The 17,398-nt window shown below is 38.5% G+C and overlaps 2 protein-coding genes across 3 annotated transcripts; one reads left to right on the forward strand and one right to left on the reverse strand.

The window, feature by feature from the left end:
* Positions 1–1,010: 1,010 nt before the first annotated feature.
* Positions 1,011–12,573, reverse strand: LOC117288356 (fas apoptotic inhibitory molecule 1-like). 2 transcript variants are annotated; one of them, XM_033769187.1, is made up of 5 exons: positions 12,486–12,573; positions 7,573–7,707; positions 6,388–6,610; positions 5,342–5,391; positions 1,011–1,357 (listed from the first exon to the last, which is right to left on the reverse strand). In XM_033769187.1, the coding sequence occupies exons 2-5, from the start codon at positions 7,681–7,683 to the stop codon at positions 1,205–1,207; spliced, it is 537 nt and encodes a 178-aa protein (XP_033625078.1). In that variant the 5' UTR covers positions 7,684–7,707; positions 12,486–12,573; the 3' UTR covers positions 1,011–1,204. The 2 variants fall into 2 exon arrangements, with proteins under 2 accessions (XP_033625078.1, XP_033625077.1); XM_033769186.1 differs by lacking the exon at positions 12,486–12,573 and adding an exon at positions 12,304–12,387.
* Positions 12,574–14,252: 1,679 nt separating this feature from the next.
* On the forward strand, positions 14,253–15,909 carry LOC117288027 (low affinity immunoglobulin epsilon Fc receptor-like). The gene is made up of 2 exons (XM_033768707.1): positions 14,253–14,550; positions 15,725–15,909. The coding sequence occupies exons 1-2, from the start codon at positions 14,253–14,255 to the stop codon at positions 15,907–15,909; spliced, it is 483 nt and encodes a 160-aa protein (XP_033624598.1).
* Positions 15,910–17,398: the final 1,489 nt, after the last annotated feature.

Consider the following 17,398-nt stretch of genomic DNA (forward strand, 5'->3'; position numbering starts at 1 on the left):
TGAAAGGATTGAAGGATTGTGTTTTATAAATAATATTGTCACAAATAGTTTTGAGCGACACAATTGGTTCACCAAGCAGGTAGTTGCGACAATTTTTGTAGTAGTTGTGGCAGCACGATTAACCGAGTAGTTGAGAATGGAGTAGCAGGCCTATATTATGCTTGAATAACAATTGAACGTGTACGTACGTAGCATTGCATGAGAGTTTTTCACTATATCAGTCCTACATGTAACTACACAAGAGGAGAACAAAAAGTCTGACCAGTGCATAAGGCACTTATGAAGTGTTATGTGCAAAGAAATAACACAATACAGGTACAGTACATCATTGGCTTTGACAAAAAATGTGTTTTCTAAAACACAAAACAACTCTTATAACAATTACATGTAGGCCTAGGTCATATTTTGGAGACATGATCAGAGGAATTTGGAAGGCAAATTGCCTCCATGACCCTCCCCTACAGGAAAAGAGGAAAGTTAAGTAAATAGCAAACAACTTTCATGTACATTTTTAAAAGGCTATTTCTCATGAACAAAACATTTCAGGTACATGTAAATACTATCAGTCATTGTTTTTTTCTTTGCCAATCATGTATCATACCTTAACATACAAACGAATTAGTTTTTTTCCCAAACTAAAGAGGTCACATTTCCATTCGGAAAGAACATTTCTCTAAACTAAATCTTACTTAAAGGAACATTACAGAATTGGTTTGCTAGCAAAAAAGTTGCTGGCTGTGTAAGCACTTAATGTAATCCACCATATACATAAACTGACAATTTTGTAGAAATTTGAGATCTATCGGCCATCTGGGTCACGAGAGAATAGTAAAAAAAAAAACGATTACAAATTTTGCATTGCATCGATGCCAAAACTAAAATGAATAAAATGCTCACTGAGCGATAAACTCCAAACACGAAACCAGTTTAATAAATTCTCATCAAATATGAAATTTCAGACAGAAATATTTTAAGGGATGTTTTCTACTATCATTATCATTAGACCGTGTAAGTTTTATGTAAATCTGTGATCTTCAAGTTTTTTTCTTTCTTACCAATTCTGTAACGTTCCTTTAAGTTGAGCACTTCAATCTTTGAACTTCAAAGTGCTGTATTACAAGCTGAATACAATAAAGGCAGCAGGCACAAGGTAAAAATTAATAATGAAAACAAAAAAGGGATCTTGGTGGCAGATTTGGCAGGGTTACTCCACTGCCTCAGGAATTTCATTATCATTGATGACCAATGAGTGAATGATTCCTTCTTTCTTTTTGCCACTACTTACATTCTTAATGTAACAAGCGACGCCAGAGGAGAGAGTGAAGTGAGTTTCCGAGCCATCGTCAACAAACACCCCCTGAAAGATTCAAGACAAGCCGGACATTAACAACAGGGCTGTAGCTAGACCAATTTTTAGTGGTGGGCAATAAACAATTCTTGTTCTAAAGTCCACCAAGGGCGAGCGGATCAACAAAATTATTCATGTTTAATTGTGGGCCATTATTGATGAAGTGGAGTCTTAAGATTAATCCTAAGTTAGGAAGAGTTTGGTGAAAATGTCGGCAGGTTTCCAAACTGTTCATGGTGTTGGCCACGCAAATAAAGTTGAATAGCCTTTTGACTGTGTTATTTCTCTGTGACATTTGATTAGCTAGACTTGCTGGGCAAAAACTGTCGGTTCTGGCCAGTTCCGGCTGGCATCGCCCACGGAGGCTACAAAACTGATTAACAATCAATATGAAAACAGGTAGAAATACAACATACAATTTTGCATCAGGGATAAAGAAAATACTTTGTTTTTACCCTTAAACCAATGTGTATTAAGCACTGTAATGTATTTACTGTGAACAAAATCCACAGCAAATCACTCGGCTGTAATTTGAACCCAATAACCCTTGCATTGCTAGAACACATGTCTTACAATCTGGGAAAGTACAGTGCTCAAAGGCATTGGACACCTTTGGTAATTGTCAAAGACCAGTCTTCTCCCTTGGTGTATTGGGTGTATCTCAACATGTGTGAAAAATAACAAACCTGTGAAAATTTGAACTCAATTGGTCGTCGAAGTTGCTTGAAAATAGTGGACCAAAAACACCCTTGTCGCACAAGTTGTGTGTTTTCAGATGCCTTGAATTTGAGACCTCAGCTGAGGTCTAGAATTCAATTCAAATATTTTATTTTCTGTCTCCAAAACTAGGTTACTTCAGAGGGAGCGGTTTATCACAATGTTTTATACTGTCAAGAGCTCACAGTGTAAAGGGTTCAAACAAATTATAAACACAAGTACTAATGTTTACTCTACTTACTCTAGGTATACAAAGCTATTATTTATGAAAACAAGTTTAACCACTTTGCATTGGATCTTCTTACATACAGGTATACAAAGCTATTATTTATGAAAACCAGTTTAACCACTTCGCGTTGGATCTGTGTGATTATCTGCCAATTTCTTTCTTGCCTGGCTGGCAACGAATGGTTTATTACGACCAAAACAACTCCAGAGCACCCTCATTTTCTGTGGGGGCTGAATGGCCTTATTAATAATTAGGTTTTAGGTTTGCATATTTGGCTCGTGCAAGTTTGATAACTTAGTGCAATAGTTTGAAACTTAAGTGTGCCAGTTTAAAACTTGTGGGAGGACCTACATGTACTTAGCGCTCAACATAAAAAGAAATTCACAAATACCTCAGAAAGTTTCGCTATTCCTATTGGTGGAGAGCGCGTCACGTGGGTGTGTATCCGTAAAAAGTGTTTAACCATGGGCGTGACACGCGAGCATTCACATGTGCTTATAAGACAGTTTCTTCATTCCTATTGGTCGAGAGCAACGGCTGAAACAGTTGTGCCACATCACGCCATACGCGCGACGCACACAGCATTCCCTTATTAGGAGTTGTTTACCCGAGGGCCTTACCATTTTATAGCTGGAGGGGTGTTGTGTTGAAAGACATCATTGAACAATTATATTTTTTGCATTTATTTTACTTTTTGACCAAAAAGTGTTGATGTTTTTGGACCGAAAAGGTATTGAATGGGAATCAAAGTGTGTTGAATCGTTTTTCAACTAGTGGTTTAAACCCGCCGAGGCCTGGTTCTTAATAATTTACCTCAACTTCGTCTCGGTAAAATTATCAAGAACCAGGCCTCGTTGGGATTAAACCACTAGTTGAAAACCTCTTCACTACACATTGATTCCCTTATTCAACGCAGAGTAGAGGCAATCTATGGTCAAATTTTCAGACTTGAGGTGAAGCGATTTTCAGAGAATTTATGCTTTCAAATGATACGAGACAAACTACTAAGCACTAGTTTCAGATTTATTGAGAAATCCAAAAAATATGTGATGCCTGCATGGTCAAATTTTCAGATTTGGGGTAAAAACATTAGTGGTGGTTTTATGGTTTCAAATGATACATTACAGACTACTGGAGACCTTTTATCAGTGCGGACTGGCCATATTTAGCAGAACTTTGAGATTTATCAAGAAGCTTGGATTTTTGGTCCAAGATTAAAAAAAGTCTGCCATGCCGGCATGGTCAAAATTTCAGATTTGTTGTCGGTAATTTTATTCAACTTTTACAATGTATGGTTACAAATGGTATGGAATGGACTACTGAAGACTTGAAATCAGTGCGGATGGAGATTTATTGAGTATTTTTATTGTTGAGTCAAACAAAAATAAAAAATCTGCCTTGCTGGCATGGTAAAAATTTTGGGTTAAAAGAATTTTGGTGATATTATGGTTCACAATGATACAGGACGGACTACTGAAGACATTTTATCAGTGCAGACTGGATTTATAAGAACAATTTTAAGGTTTTTCAGGAATTTTGTGAGTTTGGATTTTGGTCTGAAATTTAAAAAATCTGCCATACCGAGATGGCAAATTTTTTAGATTTGGGATTTTAATAAAATTGCGTGATGTTATGGTTCCAAATGATACAGAATGGAACACTGAAGACATTTATATCAGTGCGGACTGGGTATATTAGCAAAGGTTTGAGATTTATTGAAAATTTTGTGAGTTGGGGTTTTTGGTCCATAATAAACAAAATCAACATGACATGGTCAAATTTTTAAATTTTGGGTCAACAATTTTCTTGTGATTTTAAGGTTCTAAATGATACATCACAGAAAACTGAAGACATTTTATCAGTGCAAACTAGGTTCATGTATGGTACAATATACATATGGTAAGCAACATTTTTGGAGTCATTTCTCACAATGTTTTTTACTATCAACAGCTCTCTCTTGCTCATTACAAAGTAACTGTTTCTGTTTTAATTTATATTTTGAGTTTTTACCAGGAAAAGTGTAAAAGACCATATTTGAAACCATTCACAACCTCACAACTATGGAAAGAACTACTGTCTACTCTGTGGTTGCATTCACCACATGACATCATGACTGCAGGCAGGCATTAGTGTATCCCATCTATTATTCAAGACCATGTAAGTATTTGTGTTTAAGAGTGCCCAGACAGTTGCAGGATCTCTATGATCATTTCAACCAACAATGCATCGACTGAAGACATCGGAGTCGTCTGCCGGTATTAAATATTTACATCCCTATAACAAAATATTAATAACTAGCCAACACTAGGATACATGTTTTATAATGGACTGATTGATTGTGAAATTATAATCCATGATAAGGTTAGAAATTTCTAGTTTAAAGGCAGTGGACACTATTGGTAATTACTCAAAATAAAACCTTACTTGGTATTGAGTAATGGAGAGCTGTTGATAGTATAAAACATTGTGAGAAACGGCTCCCTCTGAAGTATTGTAGTTTTTGAGAAAGAAGTAATTTTGGGGTCTCGAAATCAGGCACCTGAAAGCACACAACTTCGTGTGACAAGGGGTGTTTTTTCTTTCATTATTATCTCGCAACTTCGACGACCTTCAAATTTTCACAGGTTTGTTATTTTAAATCAAGCACCTGGAAGCACATAACTTCCTGTGACAAGGGTGTTTGTTCTTTCATTATTATCTCGCAACTTCGATAACCAATCAAGCACAAATTTTCACAGGTTTGTTATTTTATGCATATGTTGTCTTATACAATTACCGATAGTGTCCAGTGTCTTTAAAGGCAAAGTATAGGATTGTTTTTAATCCTATACTAACTGTTTTATTGAATACTGGTCTTTGACAGTTACCAAATGTCTCCAGGGGTCATTTTCACAAAGAGTTAAGACTAGGCTTGTCTCTTAGGACGCCTAAGGTTTTTAATATCTCCTAGGGACTAGACCCAGGTCAGGACTTGTCCTAACTCTTTGTAAAACCGACCCCTGTGCCTACAAAATATGAAATAAAAGTACATAAAACTCAGGACTCACCGCAGTTTCTACTATCAGGCCGTTACACCACACATCCATGGAATCTTTTTCTGAAAAGAGTATGAATAAAAAAGTTGATGACAGCTGTCTAAATTTATCTATTAATTTTCTTTCTATTAACTTTGGTTTTACCCTTACACCGATGTGTGTTAGCACAGTATACTCAGTACTTTCCAGAAATCTGTGGAAGAATCACTAGGCGTATTACTTGGGTGGGATACAAACCCTCGAGTTTTGCGATTCTAGAGCAGTGTCTTACTGACTAGAGTAATATTATGTCTACAGGTGATTTTTTCACAGAACTCGGGAAAGTGCTGACACAGACATATTTAACGAGTCTTAAATTTTGTTCTGCCTTGTTTGGCTAATGATTTCTAAGCAATTTGCAAGCTGTTCAAGTGCAAGCGACAATGTTGGAAGCAAAAATGTGTCCAAGTAATGGCAGAAACCACCAGTTCGGTAGAACAAAAGTGGACTAAAATGGATTGGTGTACACATGCAGCAAAAGAAAGAAGTACAAAACTTGGCCACAGATTTTTTGTTGAGATGTTGAGATGCAAGGTGAATTTCCTTGTGCTGCAGGTGGAAAACATCGCATACCTGACTGTTTGCATTACTTGCTTCACGTTCGCTTTTGCAAAAGTATAAACCAGGCTTTAAGAGAAACAATTTTGAAGTTTTTTGACGGATTTAGTGGATTTTGTATTCTAAAGGAACACAACACATCAATTACATGTAGGATTGAAACTTTGCATGGTGGAAGTGTTAACTAAGAGAGGTTTGCAGTAACACCATGTGAATATCTCTATGTAGGCAGTCTTGGTTCTGAAAAGAACCAGTGGTTATCGACTCAACTTTTCAATCTAATGATTCAACGCTTCAATCTTACTGATCAAACCGTTGAGTTGTTAACCATCAGTTCTTTTGAATGAAACGTTGAGTCATTAACTACGAGTTCTTTTCAGAACCAACACTCTTCAAATCGCGATATTCACATAGTGTTAGCGCAAACCTCTCTTAGACATCATTACAAGCAGCCTATGTACCTAAAACGATTCTGAATTCATGACCATCAACAATAGGCGTCCAAACCCTTGCAGACTTCTTCCGTTGCTCTTTAAACTTCTTCAGTGCCTTGCCGTTTACTTCCAAACTGTATTCATAGGAGAACCCTCCTGATGCGTCGATATTGATGGACGCTTTCACTTTGCCGATCTGGAAGTGCTCCCTCCCAACGAGTTTGAACATCCAGTTTCGTCTCAGAATTTCCTGTAGGTTTCAAAAACAGAGGTGTTATTTCAGTGTGCCTGATTTTGTGTTATGTGTTCTAACAACATGCATCAGAGTGGTAGGGTCATAGATCGGTAAATACTTCATGAGACCACTAGAGGATTTTGTTCAAGTCTGACGTAAAAGAAAAAATATATGAATCCCTGTCATGAACAACATTAACTTTCCTTGGTTCAAACCTAAATGTCACATTTACAGTAGTTGAACAAGTGTACAGGGTTTTGCCAAAGCCAGTCACATAATTATAGGCCTTGAAACAACCCAGAGTAGGTGCCATTGTGCCCTGTGCTTCTGCTGTGGTGCCCTTTCAACAGTGTGCCCCTTTAAAGACACTGGACACTATTGGTAATTGTCAAAGATCAGTCTTCTCACTTTGTGTACCTCAACATATGAACAAAATAACAAACCTGTGAAAGTTTGAGCTCAACCTATTGGTTGTCGAAGTTGCGAGACAATAATAATGGAAGAAAAAACACCCGTGTCACACGAATTTGTGTGCTTTACAGATGCTTGACTTCGAGACCTCAAAATCTAATTCTGAGGTCTTGAAATTAAATTCCTGGAAAATTACTTCTTACACAAAAACTATAATACCGGGAGCCGTTTCTAACAAGGTTTTATGCTAATAACTATTTTGAGTAATTACCAATAGTGTCCACTGCCTTTAAGAATGAAATTCAAGGCCTGTAATTGTATGGCACAGAGAAAAGTCTGTGTACTGTGTGGATGTTTCAACCATGACATCATATTGCAGGCCGGCAAAGTACATCTCTACCATTCCATTCCAAACCATGTGGATGATATGAGATTAAATAGTCAGACAGTAGGAGGGTCGAGACTTGAACTGAAATGGCAGAGAATAAGTTTAGCAGCAGACTTCTCATGATAAAATCTCACTGACTGTCTTTGACTGCTATTGACTGTAATTGACTGATAATGACCTTATTATCGATACGGATGATTCTCATTCCTGAAGTGGTTCCGTGTTCGAACTCAACCTTGTGTACTCCGTCGCTAAGGGAGACTTCCCACACAGCAACAATGTCCGCCATGGTCGTTAGGCGCCAGTGATGTCTCTGTGGAAACGAGAGGGAATTGTCTTTTATTTTAAACAAACACGAGAGGAAAACTTTCCTGCACCCTTCACCATAAAAAACCTCTCAAATAACCTCGAAGTATACACAATTAGTTTTTGACCTTTAGGGTCTAGATACAAATGAGGTAATTATTGCTTCTCAATAGCTTTGATATATTTGTACCCTACATCACTAAGCTTGTAAACGAATCTCTCAGTTCCGGTTGTTTCCCCGATAGCCTCAAAGTTTCCTACATCAGGCCGCTCATCAAGAAACCAAACCTGGACAAGGAGATATTCAAAAACTACAGACCGGTTGCAAACTTAAAATATCTTGGAAAAGTCATCGAACGAGTAGTGTCATCACGTATTTCTGATCACATTCATACTTTCAACCTGTCCGACGTGTTCCAGTCAGCATACAAGCCTTTCCATGGGACCGAGGCTGCACTAGTCCGTGTGAGCAACGATATTCTCTCTTCTATGGACAATGGTAACCTTACAGCACTAGTCCTGCTAGACTTGAGTGCTGCTTTTGACACTGTTGATCATAACATCCTTCTCTCTCGGCTCCAGAATCACCTTGGCATAGAGGACACAGCCCTAGCATGGTGCAAATCGTATCTCCACAATAGAACTCAGCATGTGTGTATTGGCACTGCGATATCCGACCCTGTTGTTTTGAACTACTCTGTGCCACAGGGGTCGGTACTCGGCCCGCAGTGGTTTACGCTGTACACTTTACCGATTCGTGACATCATCCTCAAATTTAATCTGAATTACCATGTGTACGCAGACGACACTCAGCTATACATCACGTTTAAATCGTCTCAAGAAAACGCCAATGCATCTATTGCAAGACTTGAGAAATGCATCCAAGAGATTCGACGTTGGACACAACAAAACTTCCTGAAGTTAAATGATGATAAGACAGAGTTCCTTTTATTTGGGTCACGTCAACAGTTAACTAAGGTTTCAGTGTCATACATCTCCATCGGTGATGCTCGGATAGCTCCCTCGCTAAAAGCTCGGAACTTGGGGGTTATTTTTGATTCATCGATGACACTTCAGCCACACATCAACAATATTGTTCGTTTATCATCATATCACATCAGGAATATAGGTAAGATTCGCAAGTACTTGGACAAAAGTGCCACTGAAAAGGTCATTCACGCATTTGTTACTTCTCGTCTTGACAACGGCAATGCTCTTCTATACAGTCTTCCTAACAACCAGATTTCCCGACTTCAACGGCTCCAAAATACTGCTGCCCGCATTGTGACACTGTCTAGAAAATCCTGTTCTATCACCCCCATTCTGAAACAACTACACTGGCTCCCAACGAATCATCTTCAAGCTGATGCTCATTGTCCACAAAGCTCTAAATGGCAAGGCTCCCCAATATATTTCTGAACTGCTTCAAGTTTACACTCCATCGAGGAATCTTCGATCAAGTTCCATGCTTCTCCTCATTGAACCCAAGTCTCGACACTCATGGGGTGACAGGTCTTTTTCTTCAGCCGCGCCTCGCATCTGGAACTCTCTACCACTTAATCTTCGATCTTGTGTTTGTACCGCAAAATTCAAGTCTCTTCTCAAAACTTATCTTATGTCACAGGTTTTCAATGACTAATTTTGGTGTGTCTGTTTTTCTTTGTGTTTTGTTTTTGTTTTGTTTTGGTTTTACTGCGCCTTGAACACCCAGCAGGGTGGATATGTGCGCATTACAAGTCTTATTATTATTATTATTAATCCGTTCGAATAGAAAACCAAAAAAAATCAAAATTAGCGCACATTACACCCAGTTACTGGGGCGCTGCACTTCTTTAAAAAAAATCTGTGGTCATACTCGGGACTCTGTCTACTCCGACTTGTACGGAAATTTGTTATAATTTTCCAAACACTGAGCACACAGGTAGGTCACAGCAGTTCTAGTTTGATAATGGGCATTTTAAAACTTGATCATCCTGACTAGACCGTAATAGACCAGAGTACACCACAGTGTTACAACAAAGCATTAATATTATTATTATTATTTTTTTTTTTAATGTAAGTCGCCAGACACACAAGGCACTGAACGCAAACACTTCAAGGTGTGGGCTACAATTATTTTTTTCCAGTTACCCACTTTACAGTCCATACGGATGTAGGCTTGGGTATCATCAATCTGAAGCCTGACCGGTAGAGCAGAAAGCACTACCTCTCCAATTCTGGTCTATAAATAAGGGATGTGACCAAGAGCTACGCCTATTGGAAAGTCGCAGTAGACACTGTCACTGGGGCACTGTACTGTCTGAAATTTTGATTTTGACAGTCGCTCTGCCACTACAACATTTCAGTACTGACTAGGTCTTGGCCTAGTCTCTAACTTAGGCAACAGGTGGTACTCTGTTACACCTAAAATTCATACTGGCAGCCACATTACTACTTCTAGAAACTATAAGGCTCCCCTGTGAGCCTTATAGGGGTCTAATATTTTGGACCTCCTTATCGCTATACGTTTTTAAAATCGGTGTTGATAGGTGAAAGTTTTACGATCGTTCGCCATCATTTAAAACTAAAATTTCCTGTGTACTACACACCCGAAACTTTCACCACACACTCAATATACATTCATGATGCTTGTATGGCCTTTTTGTTGAGTTAAATTAAAAAACATCTTCCAAAAAAGACATTTTCTGCTCGGTACTCATGGCTGTTTTTCTGCCGCATCGCACGCTTTTTGACTTCTCAATATGCTCAACGCTTTATCTTTAGGTCACTTGGCCACTAAGCACTGTACACGTCGTGGGCACCTGCCTACTCGCTTGTCGAACTGCCAAGCCATGACCGAGTTGGACTAAACCATTCTATAGAAGGGGTGTTATGCGGCTGTGCGTGTGCGCTATATGCGTGAACGGCAAGCATCGTAAGCGGACAGCGCGCCAGTTTTGCCGCGTAACACCCCTTCTACAAAATGCTTTAGCCCAACACGGTCGTGGCTCGGCAGTTCGGCAAGCGAGTAGGCTGGTGCCCACGTATACAGCGCTTGGTGACCCAGTGACCAAAAGATAAAGCGTTGAGCATATTGAGCAGTAAAAAAAAGTGCGATGCGGCAGAAAAACAACAGTGAGTACCGAGCAGAAAATGTGGGTTGTTCTAAAACCCCCTCGACCCACGACCCCTCGACGTCCGCCCCATGTTCGAAGAATGTCCAAATTCCGAATTCATAAAATGTCGCTTTACGGCCTAGTAAGAATGATGTCCCCGATTTAGAATTCACAGTGTGTGTGATCCGCGACGCAATTTCCTTCTACGACTAGACTTGATTTCAAGTCTGAGAATGCATGCGGTTATTTATCTGCATCAACCACACAGTTGTATTACTCTACACCGATTGGAACACCAAAACACGTGTGGGCCATTTTGGTCGGTCGGGTCTACAACCTCGAGCTCCGCGCATAGAGCAACTAGTAGTATACAGAACGGGAGCGATCGGCCGGAAATGGGTCTGCCTGATCATCACGTAATGAGTTGGCCGTAATCGTACTCGGGCGGTAAACGCAGGTTCCCAGTTGGGATAATAATCTTTTTCAGGCTCGGATTGGCCAAGAGATACGCGTGGAAATGCCGCGATTTTTATCTGTACATCACAATTGCCACAGGACCGATCTAAACAGCCAATCACGCGAAGTTTGCTTCGTGCATACCACGTGTGTATGGTTCGTCTCGTACGCTGTGTTTAGATGTGCGAGGCATGGTGTAGTTGACGTCAGCATACAAATGTGTGCGTGATTGGCTGAGGTTGTGAACTGTAGCAATTTCGGTGTACAGAAAAAAAAATCGCAATAAAGATGAGTGGTCGTGGGGGTCGAGGGGGTTTTAGAACAACCCAATCTCCTTTTTTGATTTTCTTTTTTAATTTAGGCTAACTAACAAAAAGGCCATACAAGCATCATTAAGGGTCGCACTAAATACCGACAACTCACGACCCCTCACGACCCCTCACAAACAGAACATTTGAACAAAAGTCAACCGACAATATGCACAAGAGTCATATGCACCAAAATCACCTTCAAACTGTTGAAAAAATTGTATTTTTAACTGTAAAAAAGGTGCTAGTTATGGAGAATTGTTTGGATAACTTTCCGTATGGCACCACCACTTTTTCACTCATTTTTACAAAAAGGGATATAACAAATATCAATCAGGTAAATTATATATTTTATTTCGAATGAAAAAGTGGTGGCGCCATACGGAAACTTTCCCGTTTGTTCCGCTAAACATGCTAAACATCCATTTAAAAAAAAAAAAAATAATAATAATCAAATATAGACCTCAGTAACAAGACACTGAGCAAGCGCATATATAGAAAATAAATTAAAAACCTCAGCTCCCACAGTCCTTCCACTTCCAGTCCTCATCATTCCATCAATGATTATTTGGCCATTTTATTGAACATTCTTGTTAACCCTCTTTTGGGGGCAAACGTGCTCTTTGCCAACAGTTCCGGTTTCAAATAATCACCATGGAAACGACAGTATATAGTATTTGAGTTATTCATAATCACTCGAGATCCCGCAACAATAAACATTAACAATATGGCTATTATTACAACCTGCTGTTGTGTTGTGCTGTGTTACGTGTTGACAATATCGACCATCCCATCCATTCCATGATATGCAATTGCAACTACATTCAGCTCAGTCTCATGTAGCGCAACAAGGCACTGGACTTAACATAAGTCACAGGGACTGACAACTATATTTTGGCAGTGCAACAATAACACCACAGACTTACCGTTCCAGAAGTAGGTAATTTAGCTCCTGTAGCTACCTGAATGGCACGTAAACTACAAGAAAACCCAGCTTCGTAATACACTCGATAGAACCTGTCTACTGCTCAAAAACCATACACGGACAATCAACAGTACCCCCTCAACGGATGTGGTTTGAGTTTAGTACATCAACCATAGAGCTATGTAGGAGGTCCTGTTTTCGAGGTGTCCCTAAAATCGTGGCAAATCTTTTACCTCTCTGTGCGCGATGTAAACAGTCCCTAGATAAAAATTGTGTGGTTTTATTTGCCAAGCAAAGAGTCTCCTCTCCCTTGACCAAAACTTAGAAACACGTAAGGCTCCACTGGTCATTTGCACTTGTAAATGCAAAAAGTTTGGTATTTCAGGCATTTCTACAAGGTACAAAAATATGTCATAATGTTGAGGCCATATAAAAATATTTGCCCACCGAAAAAGTTTCATCAAACGCTATTTCAATTCACAATTCATGATGATCAAAATCATGTGACTGAATGTTTTGCTGAGCATTCTTGAAAAAAAATACCGAGGCTTAAAAAGCCATGTGCCTTATATAATTTTCTAATATTTTTGGAGATTTTTATTTTGTAACCCTCGTATCAATACTATTATTAATATTAAAATTTAAACATCAGCTTGGTGATTCAATTTTCACTGTTTATTTATACGCTTTATTATAAATATTAAGAAAAAAAATAAAAAAATAAATAAATAAAAATCAGATTTGGAAGCAAGTAATTATTCACACTTTTTATATTTATTTTAATTTTTTTATTTTTTTGCAAGTTACCATGGTAATATAAAAAATTTAATAAAAAAATATTTTGAATAAAATGAAGGCATCTGCTTGCTATACAGTCATACACAGAGTCTCAAAGAACACTTGTAGTCACTGCAGATGTTTCTTCCATGTATGGCTTCACCGGGAAACCATACTTTCTCATTTGCCGTGAAAAAAGGAAAAACTCAAAACAAATGGGGCCAGTGGTGTGAACATTTCAATGTCCATCAAGTTTTAATACATGTTTGCATACTTCATATTAACAAATGAAGATAATTATGGCATCGGTTGATATATGGCGTCATTATTTGTTTCAATTAATCTTGAATTATCGTGACATTTTGATGACTTAAAAACATTTCAAAATACTGTTTATGATTCTACAACTAAATACGTAAAGGGTGAACCGGTGATTTTCATTGAGCAACGAATTCAGAAAAAATTTACATTGCTTGCATTCTTGTGTATTTAGGTGGTAGGCGTATAGTTAGGGCAAAACGTCTTAGTTTTGTTAGTAATTCAGTTTGGTTGCCAAGGCCAATTTGATTTCGTGTTTCTTATTCGTTGCCATGCCCATGGATTAAACAGTGCCTTCTCTAGTTTAATTAGCAGTGACGTCACTACTTGGGAACAAGGCCTTGACACACGATTAAATTGTCCTCCCAGAGTTTTGCCTTATTAAACGAAAGCCTCTGTACGTTTGCAGCGGTTGTTTTTCTAATTGGCATTATCACGGCACGGTTTGAAGTAACCGCCCCATTTGCAAATTCAATTATCGACAATTAACGGTCAATAATTAAGCTTTAATAAAGCTTCGGACACTGCAAAGACATCACGAGTGGAAAATAAACAACGGCTAATTTTTATTGCTTTATTTTCGTATTAATTTTTTTTTCTAGGCCTATATAAACCCTCGAACACCCCATCGTCCTCATTATCGAAAACTGACGTGAAACCTTGTCAATCTACTATGGCGTGGAAAAATCCCTCGCTTTCTAAGATTTTATTTGTACTTATTGTAAGTACCTCCAACAAGGTAAATGGAAGATGTCAAAAGGAAGGGGCGTGCCCAGCTGATTGGAGCAAATGGGGAAACAACTGCTATCATTTTGTTGAAAACGGGCTATATTGGGCTCAGGCGCAACAGCACTGCGTGGATATTGGAGGTGTACTGACTGCTCCTCATTCCCGCGAAGAAGAGGACTACCTCTTGACTTGGACTAATGCTGGTCAACTATGGATCAACTGCAATGATATCAGTTCCGAAGGTATGTCCTTAGATAGGCTGTACGTTTTGTTTTTGGGGTTTTATTTGTTATGCAAAAGACTGTGGAAGTCCCGTGCGTATTTCGAACAAGGACCCGTTAAAGTGCCTAGATTTGTTTTCTTCAAAGCAATGCACGTAGGAACAAAGTGGTAACAAAGATGTCGAATACGCGACTTTTATCAGTTAAACATGGGTGGTCACTTATTTTTTTACCCCCGTGCACAAGCAGACGCACCTCCGCACAATGCTCATCAGCCGTTTTCACCACTTTTGGAACCTACATGGTGGATAGAATGGGAGGCTTTTGAATGCTATGAGGTAGCAGTAGATTTCTATTGTTTATGTATTTCCGAGCCTACGCACATTTTACCGAGAGCAGAAGATGTCTGGTAATCTGCTGCCACCTAGCGTCCTAATAATACTAATCAAAATCCCACATAATAATGTATTTCGCTTTGTGCAAGTGATCAAGAGAGATTTCGCAAGCGTCAGATACAGTTGATAACCGTATCCGTTCACGCCAGCCGCGTGTTGGATTTTGTTTTGCAAAAAATATGTGTCACTTGAGTGGCTCGCATTCATATTTTTTTTCGATAAGCATGACCGATAGAGACCCCGTTTGTTTCACTGCATTTTCTCGTCGTTTTGCTTGCAAAATGAATAACAATTTCCTATCTCTATCAAGAAAGATACCAGTGAAAGCCATTCCGTGTGAAATGTTTTTAATCAGGGACAAAAAGACAACTTATGTCTGCAAAACAGTGTCCGTTTTTCTACGAAGTGTTAAGAGCTCCTGTATCTGATGCTAAAGTGAAAGTACAATAGTCGTGGATACGCGTCACGTGAATACACAAAGTGTCGACGTATCGGTATCTGTATGTGTAGATTCCATAGACTAATCTGCCGCGTCAGAAAGAGAAAAGACCCGGATTCCAGGTTGCAAGGGCATGCTCATTTATCAAACCGAAGCAGAAACCGAGTTAAAAATCACGTTGACAAATCCAAGTTTCCAATTTTTTGAATTTATAATTTTATAATTTTTTTTAAGACGTCATTTGTTACTTTTGACAATTTGAAATAATACAAAATATTTACAAACAAAACTCTCAAGTATTGAGTGGCGAACGCAATGAGACACAAAACCAAGCAGAATTTCATGTTGATTTCTTACGTAGGAACTTGGGAATGCAAGGAGGGGACAACCACTGTTGACTACAGGAGGTGGACTTCACCGCCAGATAACAGTGGTGATGGAGAAGACTGCGTAGGCATGCTCTCGCAGGGATGGAATGATATCTCATGCACTAGGTGGGAAGAGAAATTTGTGTGCAAGCAACCAATCCCCATTGTCTGGGTTTAAACCCACTGTGAACAAACACCAAAGAGAAATGGGGCAAAAATGTGGGGGGAAAATGAATGAGGTGTGTATCTTAAGGTTATTTTGAAGGGGGAAAAAACGGTTAATGGTCAGACATTTCCCTAGCAGAGTCTTTCTCTGAGGCTAAAAGGCCTTTAGGTTATTTTGTTACATCTTTTAAAAAAGTTAAGGATGGAGGTCGTCCAGGAAAGAGGAAAGGAATGTCAAAGAATAATTTTCAAAGTAATGTGTATAGTTACTCAAGATGCTAACGATTGACACACCATCAAGAAGTGTGGTTGCCATTGATTCCGCTGATAGAAACAAATGCTTGCAGACGGTGTAGCCTTTAAGTTGCCCCGTGTGACAATGCCCTTGCACCCCAAGATACAACACACACTGATAAGTTATTCGTGATTTTTTGTGTTAACCTAGCTGCCTTACATAACATTTTTGTTGTAAGAAGATGTATATGGACATGTGCCACCGTACTTAAAAATTTGCTTTTTTAACGGATGTTTTGTTTAAATATTTCACAAATGAGCATCACTGAGATTGTTTGTAGGCTATTGTGCATTAAAATTCATCACCATTTTAATCGAGCTTATACTTAGTTTAGAATTATTTACATTTATTTGATGTTAATCCATATTGATGTATTTGAAAGTGAACAATCTAATTTCAACGATAGTAACATTAAATTTGAGTTCATTCTAGACACTTTGTTCTCTACATCCTATAACAAACTCTTAATATTTAACATCGGATCGTTTTAAAAACACCATGTGGACACGGTTTCATATAGTAATAGAAAACGAGTTCATTTCACACAAAGTTACATGTTATCAATAAATCAAAATATTACATTAATTTTCGATAGAGAATGTGGTTCTAGGAATACACCTAAGTATTAATAGCATACGTAATTAATATTATTAGCATAAGGTAAATTACATTTCAACATCATTCAGAATTTATAATATTATTATTATAATTATTAGAATTTATGTTTTTGACCAAGATTTGACGTTAAGTTAACTAAAAGTAGCTACGTTCGACTCGACTCGAACTTTTTGCGCTCAGTTTTTGGTAACACAATTTTGCCAGAGCACACAACTATTTGTTTACACCATTATTCAACCCCAAAACACGATTGGTTGTAATTACATACTTAAACCATGAACAACAAGAACAGTTTGAACCACCGATCACAATTACTGCCGGGAACACGGCTTTGTACTAATGATGATTGGAGTGGAACTAACGACATGCACTTAGTAATGTATAACACATCCAATAGATACGTGCATACTTTAAAGTGTATTCTAAAAGTCATGTTTCCCGCCATTAACTATCTTGGCGACATTTTGGGGCCGAATAATAAACAGAATCAATCCATTATTACGGGAAAGCTGTAGTGAAAAATGTCCAACTTTGGCCCGTAAAACTAGGAAAGTACACATCATTTTCAGTGAGCGATTGTGTTCTCATT

This window comes from Asterias rubens, chromosome 3 (genome assembly GCF_902459465.1).
Source record: "Asterias rubens chromosome 3, eAstRub1.3, whole genome shotgun sequence".
Lineage (NCBI taxonomy): Eukaryota > Metazoa > Echinodermata > Asteroidea > Forcipulatida > Asteriidae > Asterias > Asterias rubens.

Excerpts from the sequence above, each read along its gene's own strand:
- LOC117288356 (XM_033769187.1), bottom strand. The coding sequence starts at position 7,683 with ATGGCGGACATTGTTGCTGTGTGGGAAGTCTCCCTTAGCGACGGAGTA. Across the intron at positions 5,392-6,387 it reads TGAATTCAGAATCGTTTTAG|AAAAAGATTCCATGGATGTG; the intron begins GTACATAGGCTG and ends TACTCTTTTCAG. Across the intron at positions 1,358-5,341 it reads GCCTGATAGTAGAAACTGCG|GGGGTGTTTGTTGACGATGG; the intron begins GTGAGTCCTGAG and ends TGAATCTTTCAG.
- LOC117288027 (XM_033768707.1), top strand. The coding sequence starts at position 14,253 with ATGGCGTGGAAAAATCCCTCGCTTTCTAAGATTTTATTTGTACTTATT. Across the intron at positions 14,551-15,724 it reads CAATGATATCAGTTCCGAAG|GAACTTGGGAATGCAAGGAG; the intron begins GTATGTCCTTAG and ends TTTCTTACGTAG.